The sequence below is a fragment of the Archocentrus centrarchus genome, chromosome 6 (assembly GCF_007364275.1).
Source record: "Archocentrus centrarchus isolate MPI-CPG fArcCen1 chromosome 6, fArcCen1, whole genome shotgun sequence".
In the NCBI taxonomy this organism is placed as follows: domain Eukaryota; kingdom Metazoa; phylum Chordata; class Actinopteri; order Cichliformes; family Cichlidae; genus Archocentrus; species Archocentrus centrarchus.
In genome coordinates this window covers 15644318-15669050 of record NC_044351.1, presented here as the reverse complement: position 1 = coordinate 15669050, position 24733 = coordinate 15644318, and the positions used below count along the sequence as shown (strand labels likewise).

The 24733-nt window shown below is 39.8% G+C and overlaps 2 protein-coding genes across 5 annotated transcripts; both read right to left on the bottom strand.

Moving 5' to 3' along the window:
• Window positions 1-982: 982 nt before the first annotated feature.
• On the bottom strand, window positions 983-13959 carry LOC115781653 (transmembrane and coiled-coil domain protein 3-like). Its single transcript, XM_030731434.1, has 4 exons — window positions 13732-13959; window positions 3299-4272; window positions 2940-3075; window positions 983-2649 (listed from the first exon to the last, which is right to left on the bottom strand). The coding sequence occupies exons 1-4, from the start codon at window positions 13810-13812 to the stop codon at window positions 2344-2346; spliced, it is 1497 nt and encodes a 498-aa protein (XP_030587294.1). The 5' UTR covers window positions 13813-13959; the 3' UTR covers window positions 983-2343.
• Window positions 13960-16961: 3002 nt separating this feature from the next.
• nr2c1 (nuclear receptor subfamily 2, group C, member 1) lies at window positions 16962-23980 on the bottom strand. Of its 4 annotated transcripts, none has more exons than XM_030731430.1 (14): window positions 23857-23980; window positions 21592-21726; window positions 21216-21449; window positions 20990-21068; window positions 20576-20755; window positions 20272-20422; window positions 19898-19994; window positions 19486-19673; window positions 19014-19167; window positions 18772-18893; window positions 18503-18645; window positions 18179-18316; window positions 17988-18093; window positions 16962-17837 (listed from the first exon to the last, which is right to left on the bottom strand). In XM_030731430.1, exons 2-14 carry the CDS (start codon window positions 21661-21663, stop codon window positions 17666-17668), a joined length of 1836 nt encoding a protein of 611 aa, XP_030587290.1. In that variant the 5' UTR covers window positions 21664-21726; window positions 23857-23980; the 3' UTR covers window positions 16962-17665. The 4 variants fall into 4 exon arrangements, with proteins under 4 accessions (XP_030587290.1, XP_030587293.1, XP_030587291.1 ...); XM_030731433.1 differs by having other exon boundaries at window positions 19486-19670; XM_030731431.1 differs by lacking the exon at window positions 23857-23980 and adding an exon at window positions 23663-23766.
• Between the last annotated feature and the right edge of the window lie 753 nt (window positions 23981-24733).

Sequence of the window (24733 nt, the reverse complement as noted above, 5' to 3'; positions counted from 1 at the left end):
TGAAGGCAAAAGAGGGCACAACATGGTGCTGGCACTATACCTAATAAAGTGGCTGGTGATTGTATAGAGAAGGCTTTAGGTTTCTCTGGTCAGCAGCAGCAGCACAGGGCACTACTTCTCCACACTGGTTGCAATATTAATGTTATAATGAATCTTTATGGTTTTAATGTTTGTGTGAAGTGCTGGCCTTCAAATTTTTTTTTTCACTGAATGCATAATAAATCATTTAAACCTATAAAAGCATGCATAGATTCAGTTAGTGCTGCCATGAAGACTGCCATAATATCCTGCGTGTTCTTGCCTCTATTCATATCAAAAGTGCAGCACTTCTACCCCCTAGTGGTAGTGAAGGAGATAGTGTTTAGTACAAAGACCACTGCCAACATGCAACACTAACTTAATATAAAGAAGAAAAAAATTAGCGGTTTAATTAACAATTCATACTTTTCTGTTGATATAAATAGCTTACTTCCATGGAGTTTTATCAAACTTCAGTTTTTTTACTAGCACGAAAGGAAGTCTGGTTTTATAGCAACAGGCCGGACTACTTAAAATCTCCCAGTGGTGGAATATTGACAGAATAACACCAATCATACGACAAATATCAATCACTCAACACCAACTCCATAAACAAGTAGATTCAAAAAGGTTTGTTTAATTTAACAGAAATGATTAGACAAAGGCACATAACGCATGAAAAATACAACTGATTGCTCACATAGTGGACGAGAGATGAAAAAAGTATGTAAACCAGGTTTTAGTTCTGCCTGTAAAACTTCCTTTAAATAGGTCAAAACAGGAACATTAAAAAAAAGATAAGGTCATTTAAACAGAAAGACGATAACAAATATAAATGCAAACAAGATTATTATGGCAGACAAACATTAAAAGTGGTCCACGGCTTCATGTGGAACTTTTTGCAATGTTTGCAAAGACAAATGTAAAATAACACAACAATAGTCCCCCCCCCCCCCCCCCCCCCCCCCCCCAAAAAAATAGGTTTGTAGTTTTTCACTGAGAGCTTTTCACCTGCTCCTCTGCTCTGAGTAATGAAGGCTTTTTTCTTTTCTTTTTTTGCTGCTCCTTTGAGAAAGGGAACTGCACCTTTCCTCAGAAAAAAAGGCATTGCATCACAGTATAACCCATCACCTCTCTGTCACATTATTAGTAAAAGTCCAACACTGAGTGGGGGGAAAAAAACAAATCCTAAGACATAATTTACTGTATATACAGTGAACCAAGTCTGTCTGCACTGGAGAGCTGGTGTGTGCTGATACTATGTTACTAGCATGAGCTAATGCAGATGGATTGATTTTTTTTTGGCCCTTGAGAGAAGAGACAGCTGGTCTTGTAAGTGCCCAGCAGCGACTTCCGTGGTTATGGATCTCTCATGTTAACATTAGTGTTGTTTCCTCATCCAGAACCCTGTCACTCATTTAAAACACTGATGTACAAAAAAAAAAAAAAAAAAAAAAAAACAGTCACTCCTAAAACAACTATTTTAAAAACTGTGCTCTGGAAATCAAATATATTGCACTTCAAGACAAGGTAATAAGGAATAAACAAAGTGTCTCTGATTTTGTGTGTAGATTCTCCAGTGAAAGAAATATTTCATCGATTAGAAAAACATGCTCATTCATTCTCATGCAACCTTAAAACTAAGCCTGAGGACAGTAAGAAACTGTTTTGCTGGCTTGGTCCAAAAGGTAACAAAATCTATCTACCAGCAACAAAACCTCAAAAAAAAAAACCCAAAAAAAAAAACATGTAACAGTTCGTACTTTTTGTAAACTGCTGGCTCATTTTTAGAAAGTTGAATAGGAAATAACTGCAAATTTTCCCAAATATAGAAGCATTCCTCTTCAAAAGGATTACAATTTCATATGCATGGCCAACAAGGCACTAAGACTGAGGTCATCTTCAAGCACATATGCATGCATGCAGTTTGATTTATGTTAAAATGAAGCTGACAGCAAATGAAATTGCACATTTTTACCTCTTTTATAGATTATTTACATAAAAACAGTGACTCCTACTTTTTCCTCACCCCTCTTAACCCTCTGTTTTCTTATGATTTCAGAGCAATCACCAGATAACTAGCAAAGTTTGCTGTCATGTAAATATAATTTCAATGTTATGAGTTATTTTGTTACACACATTCAAGTTCTAGAGGAGAAAAAAAAAATCAAAAGAATTTTATTTCAGTCTGACTAAAAAAAAGAGAGATCTCTGTAATTGCATCGCGATCACATCTTCTGATGATTGTACAACCAATCCTCTCAGACTGTCCTGACAACTGACAGCATCCGTCTTAATGATATTTTCAGTGTGTTTTCTTTAATATTAAGCAGGCATCAACAACCTGTCTAAGGCATACTGTAAACGGTCCCAGTTCTTCCAAAATATGGTCAAAAAACAAATCCCCAGGAAGGTAGCTACCACATGATACCGGCTCCTCATCAGTGGAGCGGCAAACTTGGCAGCAGTGGATACACACACCAGGATGACGGTAATGATGGCCACCATGATGTTGATGCTCTTCCCCAGCAAGACTCGGGCGTCACGGGTCTCGAGTTGGACCGTCTGCTGCTGCTGCTGCTGCTGGAGCTCCAGCTTGGACACGCGAGTCTGACACGACTCGAGGGCTTCCTGAGAAAGATGGCGAGAGATTTTATGGGTCAGACTGTATCTCAAGTTGCTAAAGGGCATTTCGTTGACCTTTAAACACTCAATTAGCCAAATTCCTCTAAAAAGAATTATTATGCATCAGTGGAGAGATGCCACTTGGACAGATGACAGTGGCCGATGAATGGACGTCAAGCTTAGCAGACAATGTGCTGAGATATTCGACTGATTTACAGGAATGGCATATTTTTATAATCCAACCTATATGCTGCGCACATGTGCATCCCCACATAATAAGAGTCACTATTATTTACCTGTATGTCCCTGGCCCTTTCGTGAGCCTGGTAGGCCACCCTCTCCTCAATGCTGGCCAGTTCCTGCTTCAGATTTGCCATCTCATGCTGGTGAAGTTCTGTCAGGTCATTCAGCTGGTCTTCCAAACGCTCATACCTGCCAGTCAAAAGGATCCAGAAATGTTGGTAAAATATTCATGTCTAAGGCAGATTTTCTATTCATGGTGTCTGCAGATTTAAAGTTATAAATTACACGTACTGTTAAGCTTCTTGTTATCTCTAAATTATCTTAGCATTATGCTTGTTTATTTTAGATGAACATTTTTTATTAGTATGCCTGTTCTTATTAGGACAGGTGCTATGAGGTATTATAATCATACCTGTATCTCTCATCCTGCAGTGTTTGGCTGATAATGCCATACTCTCTCTTGAATTGTGCTTTTAACTCCTCTATATCCTCTTCGAGCTGATTCTGGGCATCTTTAATCTCCCTCACCTCCTCCAGGCTCAGGGCCAGTCTGCTCTGGTTGTCTCCCCCTGTTTGGTCCCCCTTACCCTGGCCCTGACACTGCCCTGCAGACGCTCCTGGCCCTGCTGGGTTCCCGTTACTGTCTGAAACAGAAGCACTACCTGAGGAGCACTCATCATCACTGGGATACTTGGGTTTGCCCACCATCGAGGTGCTGCTACTCAGTCCCTTTCCATCAGTGTCAGTGGGCAATGAAGAAGAAGAGTCCAGAGTGCTTTTGAGGTGGGCAATGTTATCAGCGCTGCCAAACTTGTTCCTGATGAGGTTGGCGAACTCTCTGGGCTTGCTGAAGAAGAAAGGAGGAGATAGCGAAACACCTGGCCCAATGGTTTTGATCTTGTCCATGGTCGGGTGTCGGCCACTGCCTGTCATGTCCCTCAGCTGTCTGGGTGACTCCCGGGGTATGGTGCTGTGTTTGACAGACGAAGCACGAGCAGGAGGGCTTTGATAGGTTTCGCTGTCTTTCATCTTTCGATGGTACAGCTCCAGCTTCTTTTGCATCTGGGCAATGTTCTGAGCTGACTTCTGGTTCTTTTTCTCAAACACCTGCTTGATGCGCCCCACCTGTTGCTTGTCCGCACTGTTTACCAGCTTCAGATACTCGGCTAAATTCTCATCTCGCGTCGTTTGCTCGATCTTTAGCTGTTCTGTGACTTTCAGTATCTTTTGCTGGAGGTTGTCCAAGCATGAGCGACTACGCTGGACCTCAAAGCCAAAACCATGACAGGGACCTCCGTCACTGAGGTCCAGATCCAGATTGTTCTCTGAAGAGCCCCGGCGCATTGACAGAGGGAGGCCTATAAAACTGCCCTCGCTACTCCGGTCCTAAAAAGGAAGAGAATTAAAAATGAAGCAAAAAATAGTTGTAAAATATTTTATCATCTTGAGGAGGCAGTTGCTGGAATTATGGACATTTTTATAACCTTTAAAGCCCAATACATCAGAGCACAATACTGTAATTTTATAATAAGGCTTATAAACATGTCCTTAAAATTATATATAAAAAGTCTGTAAATACAAGTTTCTCAAAGTAACGATGCAAAAATTCTAAAAAAAAAAAAAAAAAACGTAAAATGTTTGTGCATGAGTCATTAATAGAGAAGGTCTTCATCATTATCACAGAGACACAGCTATGCTAAACAACCTAAAAGTAGGTCAGCATTTTTAACTGTGCATTACAATCTACAGCTGCAGCTGTAATGCGAAAGTACATGTGACCAACTGTTCGCGCTGCATGTTTGGCCAAAGTTGAACTTGTAGCTCTAGAATGCAGTGGGTGTTTTCAGCAGCTCATTAGCTTTAAATTAATAGCTTAGATAACTGGGGTAAATAAAATATATATATCTGTAGCCATAACAAGAATATACAATATCTCCAGTAAGCTCTGGCTCATGTGCTATTCAGCTGTTCACACTGTGAGGCCATCTGGGTGTGTCTGCAATGCTCTTATTTGGCACATCTGTTACATTTTAAAAGCCAGAATTGAATCGTGTTTGTTTAGAGACACAGAACACAAAAAGAGATGACAAAATTCAGATATTAGCGCTTAATGTGTGTGAAAGAAGTGGAGCGTGTACATTTAATGTAGGTCAGTGATAATGTCACACAAAGGAACAAGGCACCAGAAAAGCCCTTTTCCAGACAATGTACCCTAGTTAAACAGTTAATAACCATTTTTCTGATTAAGACTGAGCATTACGCTCACTTTCTGTCTGTTCTCTGCTGCACATTTGAGGAAGTAACGCAGAATATACATAGGCTGCATAAGCAAGTTTAAATTTAGAATCCAGAAGTCGTTCCGTAAAGAGGGAAACTGTAGAAAAGTAAAGAAGTAGGAATTTAATCACATTTCTGAGCCACATTTTAAAGAGCAGAACTGTCACTTAAAGTGTAAAGAAACTGCAGCGTGTTGGGGGCTCAACAAACTGCTTAATCTCGCAAGTTAATCACAGTACAACACCCCTCTAGTGATAGAGGGTGTAAGCTTTTAAAGCTTTACACAAAGTGTTCTACAACAAGCACTATAGGCGGTACAAAGCTGCACTAATCCCTAACAAATGTAGCAAGCAAGCAAATAAACAGATCGCAGAAAACTCAAGCAGACTCAATCCTGCTTAGCATTTCAGCAGGTCGGCATCTCCACGTAATGGTCACATATTGCAAGCTAAGTACTTTGACATCACACAAATGCATCTACAGTTCACCACATAATGAGACTCCTCAACACATGACTGTCACGTGAACCTCGATAGAAGGTTTACCCACAACAGGATGATATATGACCGCATCTCGGTGTACACGCTGAGTAACATAATCAGCTGCTCAGACTCCACAAAAACACAATCAGCAGGACTATCCCTCTGAATTCAGTTGGATTCAAGGTATCCAATCACACAGGTAAATACCATTTACCTGCTGCTGACCCTATTACCTCAAACTCAACAAGTCAAACTTGTTTGGTAGTGTGATAAGTTAGGCAAGAATTTGATGACACGATTATTACTAGAACACGGGCTACCACAGTGTACTACCAATGCAAGCTGCTTCGTGGTTGTTTTGAGCCGTGCTCGAGGTCACATAATTTAGCACACATATCTTTAATTCCAAGAATATATATCCTGACTTTGTAATGCCTTTATGGGGTCAAAATGCGATTTTTCCAATGCTTAAACTAACCAACAGCACAACTAATAGCATGTTTACTGCTCTCTTCCTCAAATGTCTTCTGTCTGGTCTCTGCTTTAAGAATAGAGTTGGGAATGACCAGACACCTTCACAATATGATATCATCACAATACTTCACTCACAATATGATATTATGGCAATTTTTTTGTGATGTGCTGAGTATTGCAATAACATATATTGGGACTGCAAATTATGTCTTCAAAGTTAAACTTTGTCAGTACCTGTTTTATCCAATAAGATAAAGTTATCTCACTTCAGTTTTTTTTTTTTTTGCAGCAAAATGAGATTGTCAAGCATACCAACAATACCTGCCGTAAATGTTGCCATAAGATGGAGTCAGTCTGATATCAGTCTGCAGTTGAATGGGGTCAAGTTAGCAATTACATGTGATCAGTTTCTGATATTATATCAATTAACTGTGCTAAATTGTTGAAAATGACATATCTGTTGCTGTCTACACAGACAGAAATTCACAAATTACATTTGCCCTCAGCTGAGCAGGTGCCAGTTTGGCTCAGCCGGTGGGCAGGTGACCATATGCCACATGGCCAAAATGCAGCCGGCACAGGTTCAAGTCCGTCCCATGGCCCTGTGCTATGTGTTTCCCTGCTTTCCTGTCTATCTTACTGTACCACTATCCATTAAAGGCAAAAATATCTTTTAAAAAATAAAGTGGTCATAATTGTGCAACACCCTCAAGCTCTGGGCCACCATTTAGGCACCACAGGTTGCAATCGGTCACAGAATGTGAAAAAAATTCAATACAATTACCAGGCAACCACTGATTTTTTTGTAGATGTAAGGAGGTTGCTGTTGTATTTTTCAATGTGTGTTTGAGCCATTAGCTCTGAATGAAGAGGTAGCTTTGTCAAGCCAAGTGTGTCCAGTGTTGGAAGATTTTTTTTTTTTGGTTGAACCAATTTAATGTAACATTGGTGCATGAGATGACCCTGCTCAGAGCATTTTAAATGTATTTAATAAAATATCAATATTTGGTGTCTCTGTATCACTAAAATATCCCTATGCAAAATATCGCTATACTATGCTGTATCGATTTTTTTCTCCCACCTCTACTTTAGAAGTCAAAAAAATGTATTTCCACCCCAGCAAAAAGTTGGTTTTAAATCATCCATTAGTGAATTCATCAAGCTTTAACAATATGCAATCAAATATATAAAACAAATTAAGAACTAAAACAAGTTAAAAAGTTTTTTTTTAATTTATGGTAAAGTATCCAATTACATAAGTAAGTAAATTCCATTCCTTCCTGTAAATGGAGTTTGAGGTCATAGTGCTACCAGCATATCCTGTTGGCACTATTACCTCATGCTCAACTAATCCAACTTGTATGGTAGAGCGATAACTTGGGCAAGAATTTGATGACACGACGATTACTACTAGAACACATGACACACAAACAGAAACTGCTACATGCTTGTTTTGAGCCACGCTCATGGTCACATTGGCGCGGACTGAAATCCTCAGCAGCCACTGGGTGAAGCATCACAAATGTTAGCATAGTGAAAACAGTAAAAAAATTACACCTGTTAAACATCAGCTGTTAGCATGTCATTATGAGCCTGTTGCAAAAATCAACATCAGCCATTAAGCTGCCATCATGGCTGTAAGCTAATCTTGTTTGTACACACGCACGTACACGTACACGCACACACACACGCACACACACACACACACACTCTATTTGCCTGTAATTATACTGTCCATACACAATACATTCTTGTTTATGCATAGTGTGTAAGCAAGCCTGGGTTTTTTCAGCCTCTGTCCTCATCCTACCCTCTCACTCTCTCTGGCATCTGTCCTTATTGAACACAGAACTCTTTCTCTGCAGAGAAAAAAGCTTACTTTGTCATGTTCTACCTCTGCCCTGTCCAGGATTGAACATCTGCATATGATTTCACTGGCCTGACGTAAAGCAAGAGAGGAACCCTGCATCCAATCACAGTGCTGCTCCATCTAGTGTGAAGGCTAAAATTCTTCACTAAACAATTGGGTTCACACATAAACCCACCTTTTGTCACACCTGATTTCCATAAAGAACAATGAAAAACTTGATAACTTGATAATTCCTCCCTTAAGAGGAAGTGTCAGCTGGCATATTGGTCGCTCATATTACCAAATCTTTTAAGTGTTCATATGACACTCACAAAGAACTGCCTGTTCTACCAGACAGCTTAGACTGCATGCTATTTCTGCAGTACTTGAACAAAGTTGGCTCCTCGGGCACTCTCCCACCACTAGTGTTTACTTTGGAAATGTTCAATATCATCCTCTGTAGCATTAGGGGCCAAACACTTAGTACAGGGGTCTAGATCTATTGCTTCAAGGTGCTGAGATAGCATAAATATGGAATGAGTGTAGAATAGATCAAATGGCCACCTGGCAACCACCGGTGAATCACTGCTGAGGCCTGCAGTAAGATTTTTGTAAAGGGTAGTGTTAAAACATCCATACTTACACAGCACCTGGATTTCAAGCTTAAAATTATAAAACAAGGGGCTTTGTGTTATTAAAAACAAGTGGCCTTTGGCTGTATATTCATAGGAGTGACTCAAATAACACAACCCAGATGTTTTTCACTTTCTGGAAACCATCTGCAAGTATGGCAGCTGGCAATTTCCTCATATGAGACTGATGAAATTGTATCATTTTCAATTTAATAAGCATATTTCCACCACTGCTGCCACTACTTAAGATTTCTACCCACTCTGGAAAAACTGCAGGAGCAATCTGAAGGGCTCTCCGGGTGAGTGGTCCCGCTAAATGAGGCAGCCTCATGCTGATGAAAATGTCCTCCCAAATCTGCTGAGGAGCTGCCCTACTTTTCACTCAGTTACTCCAAAACACTTTGCAGCCAGAGTGTGGTGAGATTGTGCTTACATTTTGAGCACGATGAACCCCTAATCCTTCTAATCGTGCTTTTAAAATATGTTTTACCACTACAAATGTGGCCGTACTCTCACTCTAAATAAAGTATTCAAGATGTTGTCCTTAGAATTAGCATGCCAAGTGTACGCCCACTGGTGTTTTGACTCACAAATGGATTTTAGTGTGTCAGTAGAGCAGAAGAAGAAAAACAGAACGTGGTAGACAAAACGGAAAGAGAGCTGAAACAGATATAACAGGACAGGAACAGAGGATGCTCCCCAACACAGCTCAGCAGCACACATCATTCCGATCATCATCATATCCAACAGCAGGATCAGCAGGAGTCCTCCATGCCCTCAGGGTGCTTCCTTCACAACTCAGGCCTGTATGAGCCCTCTGTCCCCCCACGCTGCCCTACATAGCACACAGTCTGTCCAACACCGTGACCCATTTAACATCTGCGTTAGCCTCAATCTTAACCCGAGCAGGAAATGCTGTGTGTTGTTATGCCTGAGAAATCCACCCAAAACTTAGCTACATTTTGAGAGCAAACTCACTGCAGATGCTGCTTATCTTCCACTGCAGTGTACTCTCTCTTGGATCAATGATCTAGTTAGCGATTCAATTTTTCATGCAAAAGCAGGCCTCACACTCATCTGCCCACTGCAGCTCCACAAAGAACAGGCAGAGCAGCAATTCAGCATTTAAGTCCTGAGGATGTGTAAGGGGAAAGCTCACAAATTATTTACAACTGGGTGGATATGCAGGGAGGTGTTTACTAAATTCTGAGGAGTATGAGTAGAATAAATATTGGTTTAAATTCACTGAACATCCAGCTCATTCTTTATCTCGCTGAACTCCCTGCCCCTTTCAGTTTGACTGAACATTATTATAACCGCAGACAAACAGGAACACATTGTCCCCACTACCAGGAAGTACTGTTTGAGAGTACCCACAATCATTCTTGTAATCTAGTGAAACCATCAGTTCACAGGGCCTGGTCATGCAAGCACACACACACACACACACACATGCAAATACAAGCACAGGTGTTGGCACCAGTTTGAAGAAACTGAGTCCAAATGACAAAACATTTGGTGTTTGGTACTGTCATTGCCTCTTGGCACCCCAAATAAACACACACAAACAAGGCAACCGAGCTGGCACACTCGAAGAGATGGAACAAAACCGTCCTCTCGGCCGAGAACAGAACCACAGAGGGGAAGAAGCCCGTGATGCTTATTGGTATTCCCTCCAGCTGATCATCAGGGATACAGACACTCTCCCACTCAGGGCTCACACAGGGAAACAGGAAGAAACCCAGCAATAGTGAGCGTGAAAGGGCCAAGGAACACATCTTTCATTTTAAAGAAACTTGATCCAGTGTCTCCTCCCCTCCTCCTTTTCATCTCATCTACATCGCACAGCTGCATAGTGGTCAAACTTTGATTGCTTTCTTTACTGAGGGGCCAAACAGTATGCCTTATTGGAATAAAAGAAGTGGGGAAACTTGCAGCTGAAGTCTGAAGTCTTAAGTTCCCTGAATGAATGATCCCCAGGAGGTCAGGGGAATTAATTGCTTAAGACATATTCACTATTATCTTAGAAGACAAGCTGCTCCAGGACTAAATCAATAGTCCATTAACACTACTAGTGCCTGCTTGCCTCCAGCGACTGAGAGACTATTGAACAGGATTCAATTAAGATAAATATGCAGCTATATTCAAGCAAATAGATCCAGTGACGTAACAGGACTGGTGAGGACTCAAACACTTCAAAAGCTACTTTTGACTGCTCCCTTATTCACGAGGGGTCACGGTGGGTAGCTCCGCATATTTGATTTGGCAGATTTTTCATGCTGGATGCCGTTCCTCGCACAACCCCAAAGTGATTTGCATCCCCTCCCGGCATCAAACCGGTGATCTTTTGCTAAACCACTACACTATGGAGTCGCTGAGGACTCAAGCACTACGTTAGCCTTAAAAGACGTGCTCGCCCTACTTTAATGACTCTGGTAACGCATAGCATGTAAATATAATGCCAATGTGAAGGTCAATGACTGCCTTTTGCATGATGACATGGATGGGTTACCATTACAGGTAAAGGGCAGAGTTCACTTATGAAGAGCCAGGTCACTGAGAAATGCCACACAAATCTCTGCGGAGCCACTGTTCGGTAAGGGTTAAAGGCAGTCTCTGGAAGCCAGCCACGAAAAGCCACGTTGCATCATCCTTGGCCTCTAACCCACTATATCTGCTACACAATGGCTTTTTGAGAAACAAAACTGGTATGCCATTTATGGCCAACAAAATGAGGAAAAGCAAAACTACACAGTCTAGGGCTGATAAACCAGCTAACAATCAGATGAGCTGTTCTACTTGACCGTGTTAGCGATTACAACATAACTGGTCTGACTGCTTACATAAAAACCTGGTAAAAATTATTGTGCATGATTCTTCTGAGCTGTACTCCAGGGGTAAAGTTATTGAGTTCAATTATTTATACTCTTAATTCAATCTAAAGGAGCTGCTGTTTCTTGGTTTAACAGGACCTGTGCAGTTTAAAAAAAAACACACAAGGACACTTTTAGTGACTGAGTAGCAAATGTGAAGGTTCAAGCACAGAATGAGAAACAATTTGCTGCTTCGTGGCACTTTACTGACAGTCCGACTGCGTGAGAATCACACATTTTTATGTGTTAAAGTTTCTCGCTTTTATCAAATAACAGATCTATTCAGGGACTTCTGACGGCTTGTTTGGATTTCCCCCAGACCAACCAGTATTAGTTAGCTATTTTCATCAAGTTTCTGGTTGCTGAACTTGTCTATAGCAAGACTGAGTTAAGTGCCATACAGATACTGTATACTCTGATTTTGTGGATATATATATATATACGTAATACAGACTGCCTTTACTTTCTTTTCTGCATTAGAATGTGAAATTCTAGTTTGAGTAATCATGTACATAATTTAATGTCCTTCCCCTTTCAGTGTGTCAGAAATCAAAACTTATGTGATCACTGGCCACACAGTGACCACACTATTTTGCAGTCAAAAACTATATTATATATAGTTTATATACTTTCTATATCTGCTGTGAAAGCTTAAACAGATATGGCCTGGGCATAGTTGTGAAAAGGTAAAGGCATCCCATCAGAACTGGTGGCTCTGAACAAGCAAAGATGTGATACAGTGTTTACGGATAAAGGTTTGTGTTTGAACAACACCACATTTGCTTTTTCAAAGATTGATTCAACAAAAATATTATGTGATGTAGAAAGTAAGCAAACCCTTGACTTAAAAAAACTTGCATCTCCTGCTTTAGAGGAACCGACTTCTTGTAGACGTTTTGCATAATGTCACATCAGCCTCTGACACTGGCTTCCTGGAAAAATTAGCAGTCAGTGTACATGTACGTTGGTTGCATTCATTTATTTATTTTTTTTTTTGGATGACCTTTTGTAATAATCAACAAGCTCTGGGGCGATGACATGACACTAAAACTGCAAAAAGAACAGCAGACTCTTTAAATAAGTTAGTTTGGAGTCGTCACTGAGGTTAAAACCATTAGTACGTCATCTGGAACCGCCGATTCCAATTCTACGGATTTGAAAGTGGGATAAATGTGTGGGGCGTACTTACCATTGCTGTGTGATTGAGCTGCCTTTTATTGGCTGAAACTGGGAAAACTGCTAGAAAATGCTGATTCTGTGCATCATTTTGCATTTATTTTTTTTAAAGTTAACATTTCCACGGGTTCTACTTACTTTTTCACAGCTGTAAATGTCAAATAAAGTAAGATGGGGTTGAATGAGTCATCCAATGACCATAAATACAGAAACACTTGTAAGACAGTAGCTTATAACAAGTTCATTACCTACGCTATTAAGTTTCAGTTCAGACAATAAATTCTGCTGTTTTTGTATATTTAATATCAGAAGAAAAAAAATTGAGTTGGACTGATACTGGATTTTTGGAGCTGGTGCCAGCTTTCGAGAGTAGCAAAATCAATAATCCAGCCAGTGTTCTTGTGTACAGTGGAAAAGTGATAGGCTCATAATTTACTTTCCAACAATATGTTTCATGAACTTGTTAGCAACTTAAAACTAGGTTCTCATACCAGCTGGCCTCACACATTTACCCAATACTGGCCTGGCCTGATTCATATATACCAGGCAGACTCTACACAGCAAGTGCACACATTTAAAAACACCAGGCTGTTTTTTAAAAAATAAAAAAGTGAATATTGATTAAGGGTTATGGCACGGGACTGAAATTCACTGGGATTTTGTTTTATCACTACATGTGACAATGCTCAAAAACGCTTTCTGGTGCTAATATTTGTTGCATGTTTCTGCTAAATTTAACACTTTAGGGTTTATAAACGTTTAGAAACTTGGTGTTGGGCGTGTTTCTCCAATGTCAGGCTACATGGATTAAGAAGCAATAAAACTTTTCGGGTTATGAGAACACATACGGACTTTCCGTCTGTGGCACCCAGTAGCCGGGAGTACTTGCACCACATCCTCATGAAGACAGTGCATACGCGGCTCACTGAAAGCTCTTTGTTCGGGGAAACGTGCAGCTTTGAAGCGGCGCAGCTGTTGGTTTCACATGACGTGGACCTCAAGAGACAACAATGCATCGCTGGTACAGTACGGGATCTGCCGCTATGACACAACAGTGGTGCAAAATTCATTCACACACTCACCATCCGGCTGCTGCTGCTGCTCCTGCTGATGTACTTCTCGACTTCAGACAAACTTCGCACCGACACGTTTGCGCTGGGCATAATAGCGTCCAGTTTGTGGTCAGTCAGGAGCTGGTGGTTTCTTCACTTCGGTATCGGGACTAGTTTAAAACTCTCTCCTAAACTCGTATCCATGTTTAACCCCCTTTTTTTGCTCTCTCTCTCTCTCTCTCTCTCTCATGCACTGGCTGCTCCCTTCAACTAAACTGTGGAGAACGCAAACTCCGCCCACTTCTCTCTGAAGGGTGGCTCCTCTGAGGAGGTGGGGTTAACTGAGCATGGCTGCCTGCCTGGAAGAGATTAAAAACAGCCTTGAAACTCTTCTTTGTTTAAAAAAATGTCCTTCTCAACAATCATTTGAGGTGTTAGTTAGAAATATGCATGTTAGGAATAAAGGTTGAAGCACTGTGGTGTAAAAGTACTGTTACAAATATGAATTTAAAACCTTGTTTATAAGTGTTTGGTTCTACTTAACTACTTGAAAATGCATTTTTTTAAGTGGTGGATGTTGAAAGTTATCACAGATTATAAGGGAAGGTTTATAAGATGGCAGGGAGAACTGCTATGATGTATGGTCGAGCAGAAAATGCTAAAATTTTCATTGGGAATGGCCAGGATTAGAAATGAGTACATCAGAGGGACAGCTCAGGTTGAGTGGTTTGGAGACAAAGTTAGAGAGGTGAGGCTGAGATGGTTTGGACAAGTGCAGAAGAGGGATAGTGGATATGTTGGACAAAGTATGTTGAAGATGGAGCTGTCAGGTAGGAGGAAAAGAGGAAGACCACAGAGGAGGTTTGTGGATGTTGTGAAGTAGGACAGGGTTGATGTGACAGGGGATAGGGTGAGATGAAGGCAGATGATCCACTGTGGGGACCCACGAAGGGAGCAGTAACAGTATTTAAACGCAGTAACTAGTACCCAACTATTATTGTAGTGGAGTGAAAAGTGCTGTTTTTGCTTTTGAACTGTGGAGGACTGAAAATGTAAACATTACAAAGTGCCTGAGGATTCACATACACATTACTTATTGTGTGGCTGTAAAAGTATACATATGAACATTTAATTATTTTATTATTCAAAAGCAAATCATATAAACTGTTAAAGTAACTTAGAAGCAACAAGCCCTCTGTTTTTTATTTTGTAGCTTATTACATTTATAGATGTGGTAGATTTTAAAACTGAAAAAAAGGTAAAGGATGAGGACTAACAAAATAATACTTCTGTTTAAGAGGTACAAACTACAGCAGCGGTCAAATTGAGGAACATACACCGTAACATACACAGGTATCACGCTCTGCAAAGTGAAAAATATTTAAAAGAAGTGTCATGAACTTGTATGACCAGCTGATCAGCAGGCCTAACAGGAAAGAAGGAAGTCTGGTGACGATCCACATGCATCATTGTGTTTGATCGTCTCCGATTAACACAGGGCATAACTGACATATCGTGCTGATGTTTCACTGCAAGAAGTATTTAAATTTGATTGCATATAACTAGTTCTGCCACCTTGTTTTGCAACACTAACCCCCGATCCTCACCCCTCCCTGAAGCACAGACACCCCAGGGGCCATGGGAACAGCCCAACTGGTTCTTTCATTCACATTCAGCTTGGAACGAGCTAATCCACCATAAACACTAAGCCCCATGTTGCATCACAAATCCCCAAACCTTAACAGTCGCTGTGTTGTTTTTGCATTTCTTAATTGGTTGCATCACACATTGATATGTATTAGCTTATGCAGTTCAAAGGTGGTGAACAAAGTGATGCAGGGGTATGATAGGACTGCGGAGAATCACACAAAGAAGCTTCCGGATACCCAACGGACTTCTAAAAACAACAGCAGACAATATCATTCATCAAGTTTTAATACTGCTATCAGTGCATTTAATTAGCTGGACACGTCCACTGGGTAACTACCTCAAAGCCTGCAGGCACTGTCCTCCGTTCAGTTACGTATATCTGCTGAGCTCTGATTAAACATTGATGAGCTTACACATATACTGAAAGCACAGCAGCCTGCAACATTTCCACCTTCATGTCATTTGACACAAAACGCAACAATAACTCAGCGGGGCAGGATGCAGATTTTGCATTACTAATTCAGAAGGGACATGTAAACAATCTGGTGTGTTTATAGAGGCACGGCCAGTTCCAAGAAGCAGAGTTTAAAGACCGAGTGAAACCGAAGTCTTTCTACAAGCAAGTCTCGCAACACAGGAGCCATTTCAAAATTCCTATTTTGAAGCATTACTTCAATATACTTTGATTTTTCGTGCTCAACAGAACATCAAAACATCATTATATAGAAATGTCAGTTAAAAAGCTGCTTAAATGTTTTGGCGAAAAAACAAACAAGCATGTTTTTAAAACACTTTTTTCCCTGGAAGCGATACTTTTCCCACCATCTTCACTGTCATTGTTCTCAATAGGCTGAACTGCAAGACCAACACAGAGGTTGTATACAAAAAGGGGAGGAGTGGGTTCAATTTCCTAAGAAAAAAAAATAAAAAATTTCCTAAGGAAGCAAAATGATGGAGATTTTCTGTTACTAAGCTGTGGCAAGCAGTTTACTTTGCTGTGGTCTGCTGGGGGAGCAGGATCAGTGCTGGTTATGAATAAACTGATTAGGAAGGCTGGCTCTGTGCACACTGGACACTTTTGAACCCATATAATGCATCTGTGTGGCAGAGAGGTATCTGCCAGATAATATCATTTAATATATTATTTAAAAAATGTTTCATCTCATCATCTTTGCAGTTGCAAAATCTTCCCATTCAGCTGAAGTCAGGATTCAAAAATGCTGTGACCAACAAACTTTGTAACTAGTTCACTACTAGAAAGCTACTTTTAGCTGCTCCCTTATTCACAAGGGGTGACTACTTTCAATGAGGCTGTAATATTTAAATTCAAAGCAATTTTTGCAGTCATGACTTACGTATTTTTACCCACGATGAAGCAAAGCCTGTTGATGTGCTAACATGACTGAGCAATGGTGCAACATATCTTTTTTTTTTTAACCCATTTTGTAACCCTCTGTCCAAAGAATAACAAAAAAAAAAAGCACAAGTGCAGCATGCTGTAACAAGTGCAAGCTTATATGAAAGCATTCATAAAGTTTTATTCATTTGGAATCAGTGCCACCAGCTCCTGCTGATATCGTCAAACAAAATGAAAGCTTGCTTGATCAACAATCGTGGTCGAAAGATGTTTTTATTTTTAAATGATATGACCATCATTTTCTATCCATGTGAATTTGGCCAAAAAGATGAAATCCACAAATTACCAAGGGCTGCCCATTAGCCTTGGTCAATTATATATACAAATTTATATACACAAATACTTCAAATTCTTATGACGTCACTTATTGGACAAGTGATGCTGCAGATCCTTTGGACTGGCAAACAAATTAAAAAAAAAAAAAAAATGTTTTTTTTAAGTTTTAACTTTAAGTGACAATTTGGTTCACATTATGACAACTTTTTTTTTTCTTATATTTACCACTATAAAACAAAAAAGCTGTGTATGAAAGCAGTGAAAAACAAACCATACCCATTCCTTCAAAGTACAAACAAGATCTGCAGAAAAGGAAAGGCCTGGAGTCAATGAAGCATAAAATACTATGTACAATAAAAAGCACGACCTACTATGCAAACTTCAAGGGTTTGTTCCTGAACAGGCAGATACAGATAGGCTTCCTTGCAACTGGAGTTGGTTTTATTTGTCCTAATTGTGAGCTGCGCTCTGCTGACTGGCTCCTAAGGAGTCAGATGTAGGACAAAGGTAGATGTGAAAAAATAATAATTCACAAGGGATATTGTCATTGTGTTATGACCATTCAGTGACGTGAATAGTTGGCCACTGAATCTTCAGTCCCATGTTGCTATAAGCTGTGTGTCAGACACCAGAGACGGCCTGGCTATTATAATCAGTGGACTCCATTTTGAGGATATAAGGGATGATGCTGTCAATCTGCACGTTGCCAATGAGCCCAGCGAAAAACAGCTCCTCAGTCACAGCTGCACTTATCAGCCTGAGGGCAGGAAGACGCAGCAACAGCTTGGATAACCTGGGAGTGATGGAGAAACACATGCAATTCACCATGAAGCAAGTACATCTATGATAACAGCATGCATCTGTCCTGCTTTTTAGAGTAAAAGAGCATGGTGGATTTCCAGCTGTGCTGGCGTAATATAGTACAAAGATAAAGCCTACAAACCGGTAAGAGTCTTCTGGGTATGTTCTCGTTACATAGTCCTGCAGCTCCATGTAGGCTTTCTCCTGGAACCGCTCTATTTGTGGGATATTATCTATACCTGGGTGATCTGGTACAAAAATAATGTGTATACACAGTCAGACTTGAGTACGTCAAGGAATCTGCTTTTGCGCAAATTAGCAGGTTGTACACACCAGGACTAAAGAGTACGATGGCTTTGAGGTAGGCATATTCGTAAGAGTCTGGGGACAGCTTGGACATGCTGTTACAGAACTCCTGCATCCTCCAAATGTGCTCCATCACTAGTTTTACTCTCTCTGGGGACAGTTTCTCTGTGAGACAAATAAACAGACAAGATCTAAGAGGTAGGGTATTCAAGGCATGCCGCAAAAGTGAACATGACAGATTTAACATCCCATGTTATCGTGTATACCTCATCTAGTTTAATTGCTTTGCCCTTTCTAAAGCTGTACACAAGTATTAAACCTCGCAGGAAGCCAACAGCAGAGCTCTCCTACCTTCCTGTAAGCTGGTCTGAAGATGGTTGATAATGGCACTTAAGATGGTGCCGACATTCATTACATTGGAACACTGTGCCAGACCCAGGGCGAAAAGTTCGTTCCAGCAGGCTTTCATTAGGTTAATGTCATTGTCTTGCCCACTGTAAAACAAAATACAGATGATCAATTTACTACAAAGAACTGTATGTGCACACTTTAAAAAACAAGTGATTTTACACGTTATCTACAAAAGGAGCATTTATGAAACAAAGAATAATCAGACTTACCCAAGGGTTTGAAAGGCAGGTATGGAGCGTGCCCAGTGCATAGAGAGAAAAAGTAGCCGTGAAGCTGATTCACAGATGTAGTTGACATTGAGGTACTCTGGCACAGGCAAAGGCATCATAAGCTGTAAGACCAGGGGGGTGAAAACATGATAATAGTGTTGACAGAAAATATGTAACTCTATATAACATAATCATGTGTTTTGCTCGAAGGAGAGAGTCACAATCATTGGCTGTGCTTTTACCTTGAAAGGGATATGGCTGTCAGAAAGAAGAGGTCCCTCTAACTCCACCACAGGGTCTGACTGGTCCCCTGACATAAGCTGCATTGTAGCCTCCAAGGACTCTCCTGCTGAGCCATCGCCAGTGTGTAGAACTTTGGCCAAGGTGTCAAAAGCTCTAATGATATACAACAAAAAAACTGCTTGCACTGAAAGATCCTCACATTTGGACTTATAAGTTGTATCTCACTTCAGATTCATCTCAAAACAATGCAGCACAGCCCCTTTCATACACGTAAGATGCTATATTTTTGATCAACAGTGAGCCAATCTAATTAAAGCCTTAAGATCAAATTAGAAACCACATGGCCCTGCAGGAAATTCAATTAAACCTTTATGACAAACAGAAAACAGAAGCCCGAAAGTTTCATTCTAGTGCTTCTGTAGGCCTCGGCCTCAGTATCAAAGCAGCTTGATTTCGTGTGATAGCTCTCACCTAGAGATATCACTTGCGGTTTGTTCATCTCCCTGGATATCTGTCATTGAGCTGTCACCGTTGCTAAGTGTTTCAGCTCCCATCAGATCATTACCGCTGTCACTTGCTTCTCTGCTCTTGTTAAGGTGGGCAAGGGATGTCACTACATTTGCCAGTGTACCAAGATCACCCTGAGATGGGTCATCCTGCTGAGGAGAGGACAGTCATCAAACATTTTGATCACTGAAATGTTTCCAGAAACAAGGACAAAACTACTTCACACCATATAAATTAGGACACATTCTTCATCAATAAACATGCAATGAGTTTGTTTCTTTTAACCCTAGGTACTCCAAAGTACTTCTCTGGATGTCTGTATATTAAAAGGTAGGAAATAATTTAACATACTACAGTTTTACTGCATCTGTGTTACCTTTTCAGGCGATGCTGGAATCAAGATGGTGTTTTCCAGCTTGGAGAAGGGTTGTTGGATGTTCAGCAACATGCTTGACTCAAGCAAACTTGTAGACCTGAAGTTAAGAGTTTGACACCTCACACTGTAATATACTTTATGAGACCATGAAGCATGTACAAGTGGGGTTCTATTTTAATGTAAAGTTACATAAAGGAGTTCCACCAGTACAAGTCTAATATAACACTGCAGAGACACTGGAAATGCAGGAAAAAAAATGACCTATTTACATATTTATTATGTTGTTTTGCACTGTGGACAATTAGGGGACAGGTGGATTCAATATATTGATAAGAAGTCTCTTACAAGTATATTATAGTTTATGCAGGATTTACCGAGCAGTTTCCTTGTCGGATGCAAAAGTAGGTGTAGCAGCCAGAGGGCTACACAAGTTCTTGCGGATGTAGATCTTTTCAGTGGAGGCTGCACAGTTGACAGATTTCTCTCTGGCAGTGACCTCAACGGGCTTCCTCTCACACTGCACAGCTAAGAGACCAAAATAATAATAATAATAATAATAATAATAATAATAATAATAATAATAAAAAAAAAAAAAAAAAAAACCCCAACTGTCTTTAATCAGGCAGATTCTTAACAACAAATTCATGAATGTGTAAATATAGTATTACAGTTTCTTACAATCCTGCTTCATGCCCAGAGCTATACAGCGCTGCAGTCGACAGTACTGGCAGCGGTTTCGGTGCAGCTTGTTAATGGCACATTCTCCGGATCCTCTGCATGTGTAAACCAGGTTCTTCCTTATACTGCGTTTGAAGAAGCCTTTACAGCCCTCACAGCTAACAGCTCCGTAATGACGTCCTGAAAAATCAAAGAGAAAACATGATCAGGTGTGTTTACATATGATTTAAATGCTAAGGTAAAAAAAATAAAAAATTTATTCATACACACAAATATATATATATATATATATATATATATATATATATATATATATATATATATATATATATATATATATATATATATATATATATATATATATATATATATATATATATAAAATTAAATAAAAAATAAAATAAAGACGCATACCTGAGGCCTTATCCCCACAGACAACGCAGTACTCCACAACAGGCTTCACAATAGACTGGTCTGAGCTTTCAGTCACAAACTGCCAAACAACCCCAGAAATTGAATAATTTAATACAGCAAACACTGCAATAGGGCTGACTAAACATATTCATGCTTCAGTCATTAGACTTTTCAGTTTCCCGTTTATCAAAACTGGCAAAAAGAAGTCAACATCTTCAGGCAATACCTGAATCTGCTGCGCAGTGAGTTCAGGGGAGGTAAACAGCAGCTGGTTAACCCCAGAACCATCTGGAGTGGTGAGGATGACCTTGTTGGGTGACCCCTCCTGCTTGGCCAGAATCACCTTCCCCCCAGGGGAATAATCAGCATTTGCTAGGATAAACTGCTGCTTTCCAGGCGAAGATGGCTCAAGTGCTGTGACGATCTGGATCTTCTGTCCAGTCTGCTGATCAGTTACAATCTATTAAAAATAGATATATATATCAAAACATAAGTACGTGTCTACTGAATGTGCTTAAATGATGAGTTGGACTGATACATTTTACAAGGAAATTATTCACAGAAATTCACACTCTCTGGGGGAAATCAGGCCAGTTCATCACCTGGATTCTGTGTCCTAATGCCATACTGTTGTCTGCTGACACAAGCTGAATCCTTTGAGTCTGCCCATCCATTCTGATACGGCATACACCTTCCTCCACCACCGTTCACATCAGTGCCCCATGAAACAGGCACACCTGTAGAATTAAATATCTCGATCACTCCATGTTTTGATCAGAGAGTACCCTTTAAAAAATGACTTCACAATTTAATTAAACAAATCCCTGAATCACTTATCAGCACTCACATCCTTTCCTCAACCATAAAAATATACAGTTAATTTTTTTTTAAATTAAGCATGTAAATAGCAAAACCACCAGTGACTTCACAGTAAATTGGTAATAGTTTGTGAAATGCACTGTTAGTCATTTACCCTTTTCAATACACCGATAGAATGACTGTATAGAGAGAACCTCAGCTGATATACTGAAATGCTTTACTATCTAAAACTCAGCATTAATGTCAATCCCAATAATACAGTATGTACCAGTTGAGCTCTAGTACATACTGTGTTTTATAACATAACAAGAAAATGCACAGACCTCTGTTAAGTGCACCCCAAATAGGCTTTGGCTTTCTACCAAAGTGAAATCACCAAATAAAAGTGATAAAAGTATTATTAATCTTAATTTTTCTTTTTTTTTTTTTTAAAGTATGAGTGCATTTACTTAAGCTTAAAATATGTTTTAATATGCCCAAAAGATAATGAACAGTCCTCTGTTAAGTAAGGCAACATAGCTCATTTGAACGACCCCCCCCCCCCCCCCCCCCTTCCCAAAAAAAGGCCAATTTTAGCTAAAACCTTAATTCATTGAAAGGCAGTTTACTATTTGACTGATTCACAATGAACAACAGTGCAAATAAGGCAGGAAAGGGTTACCTTATAACTACATTTACTCTGTTATAATTATTATTATTGCTGCTATTTTATATTTCCGGACACCAGCCATGGTCTATAAACAAGAGGAACGACCACTATCAGTCTACAAAAATAAAAGTCTTTAACATGATCAATTAACTGATATCATCTTAATAGAAAGAGTAATGAGGAACAGCACTAGCCTCATCTTTTAATCATTAAAAAAAAAAAAAAAATTCTGAAGTTCTACCAAATATGCAATTAGTGTTTTTTTTGTTTTTTTAAATAATCTGATGTCTGTAAAAAAAAAAAAACTGCGACAGCCTGATGTATTTCAACACAATTCAGAAATGTTCAGAATTACCTCTGAGAAAATAAGTTTAAACTTTAACAAACTCCAACATTACAAATATTCATATACCTCCGGATTTCTTCTTTACATGCCCCTTTAGCTTGAAGAAATTTCGGTGCAACATCTGCTTTTATTTCTAAACGAGGTTAAAAGCTAACAACTTATACACTGCTTGAAATAAGTTGCACTAAACCAATATAAAATGTAGATATTTATTAATCTATTACACTCAGTGTCAGTAACTACACGTTAATTTGTGGCCTGTGCAAAACCTATCAAGCCGGCGCTAGCTCGAAAACGCACTATTGGTGGCCCTGTGATAAAATACAGCATAATGTCGCAGTAAAGTAACAATAAATGAGAGGCAAAGCCACAGTATAAACACATATGAGCTCCTAACAGCCAGCTATTTAAAATCGATACGGAAGATAAAGGTATTTCTTTTCCTGTGGGTGAAAGGTCAACATTGAAGGGTTAAAGCATGCTAGGGTTCAAGGCCCATGATGTGGAATCTCACAGTCAACAGCGGCGCTCCGTTTTTAATCACGGAGCAAAAATCGCAATAACCCTGACACTGGATTTCCACGAGAGTCGGCATTTAAGCAAGGCAGCTGACGATTTAACATTTTTAAAACACCTCCGTCACACTCACATTTACAGGAAAGATGCAGCCGCTCACTTTACGGAGGCTGGTTAGCGACGCTAGCACAGCAGCTAACATCAGATAGCTATAGCACGGTTAGCTAGCGCGGGTAAAAGCCAGATATCTGGTAGCGATCTAACTAAAGATATGCGTTAACCCGTGATGTTAACTCTAAAACTGTCTGTACAGTCGCCCAAACAAACCAACATTACTACATACTTGCCGATCTTATTTCTTACGCGCCGAGATCCACACGACAGTGCTAGCGGGCTAGGTTAGCTGTTTGCTAGTTGGTAGCTAATAGCAGCTTCCCTGCTGTAGACCTACTGAACACTCCCTCCCTTCCTGCGTTACAAGCCCCTTCGGCTCCTTCTTTAACCTCTCATATGTCCGCGTTACTAATAAAGTCTTACCTGTCGATGAGCTGTCGGGTCAGATATTTTACTGCCTTCAATAAATTAATATTTTTAAGTGTTTGCTGCAGGTAGCGAGAGGGTCAGAGTTCGTGACCTTTTTTTATCAATAAATAACACGAGCACATGCGCAGTTAGGTAGTCGCGATTCACAGTGTGTAAAGCTGCAGTTTTGAAATTCGTGATTCAGTCTTCCTTTCACTATTTTCTCTCATGACAGCAATCAAAACTTCAAACAATAACCAGAAAATAAATTTTTATTTAAGTTAGTTTTTTGAGCAGGCAATATGATTTCAGTTTTATAATTTTTTCAGCAACAGCTGCTGTCACATCAGCTATTCCAAGGAAAATAAAGTGCCCTGGATAATTTTCTGACAATTCCTGCACCCCTGTATGATTTAACAAGAATACTTAAGTAAAACAGAGTTGGGTTAAACTTTAAGATTACATTAGTGAAGATTACAGATTGCATAGACATCTCTGTTATCCACTGGATCACAATGAAAAACTGTATATAAGGCAAAAACAGAGTTTGTACAATTCTAATGAGCTTGAAAGTCAATATTTGGTGTGACCACCTTTGTTCTTATACACAGCTTGACCTCTCTTAGGCAGCTTTCTTGTCATTTCTTAAGTAGTCTTCAAGAATAGTTGTCTGTGTAGATTCTCAGTCATCCAGGTCATAGTAGTCTCTGGAGCTTGAAAAAGGCGACTGGACTTCTTTTTGCTTCTTGAAGACGTTTCACCTCTCATCCGAAAGGCTTCTTCAGTTCAAGAATAGTTCTCCAGGCTTTTTGAAGGACATTCAAAACTCTTCTTTGGATGTTGGCTGTCTTTTGTTCTGTTCTTTGTTAAGATGATCCCACACTGCTTCAAT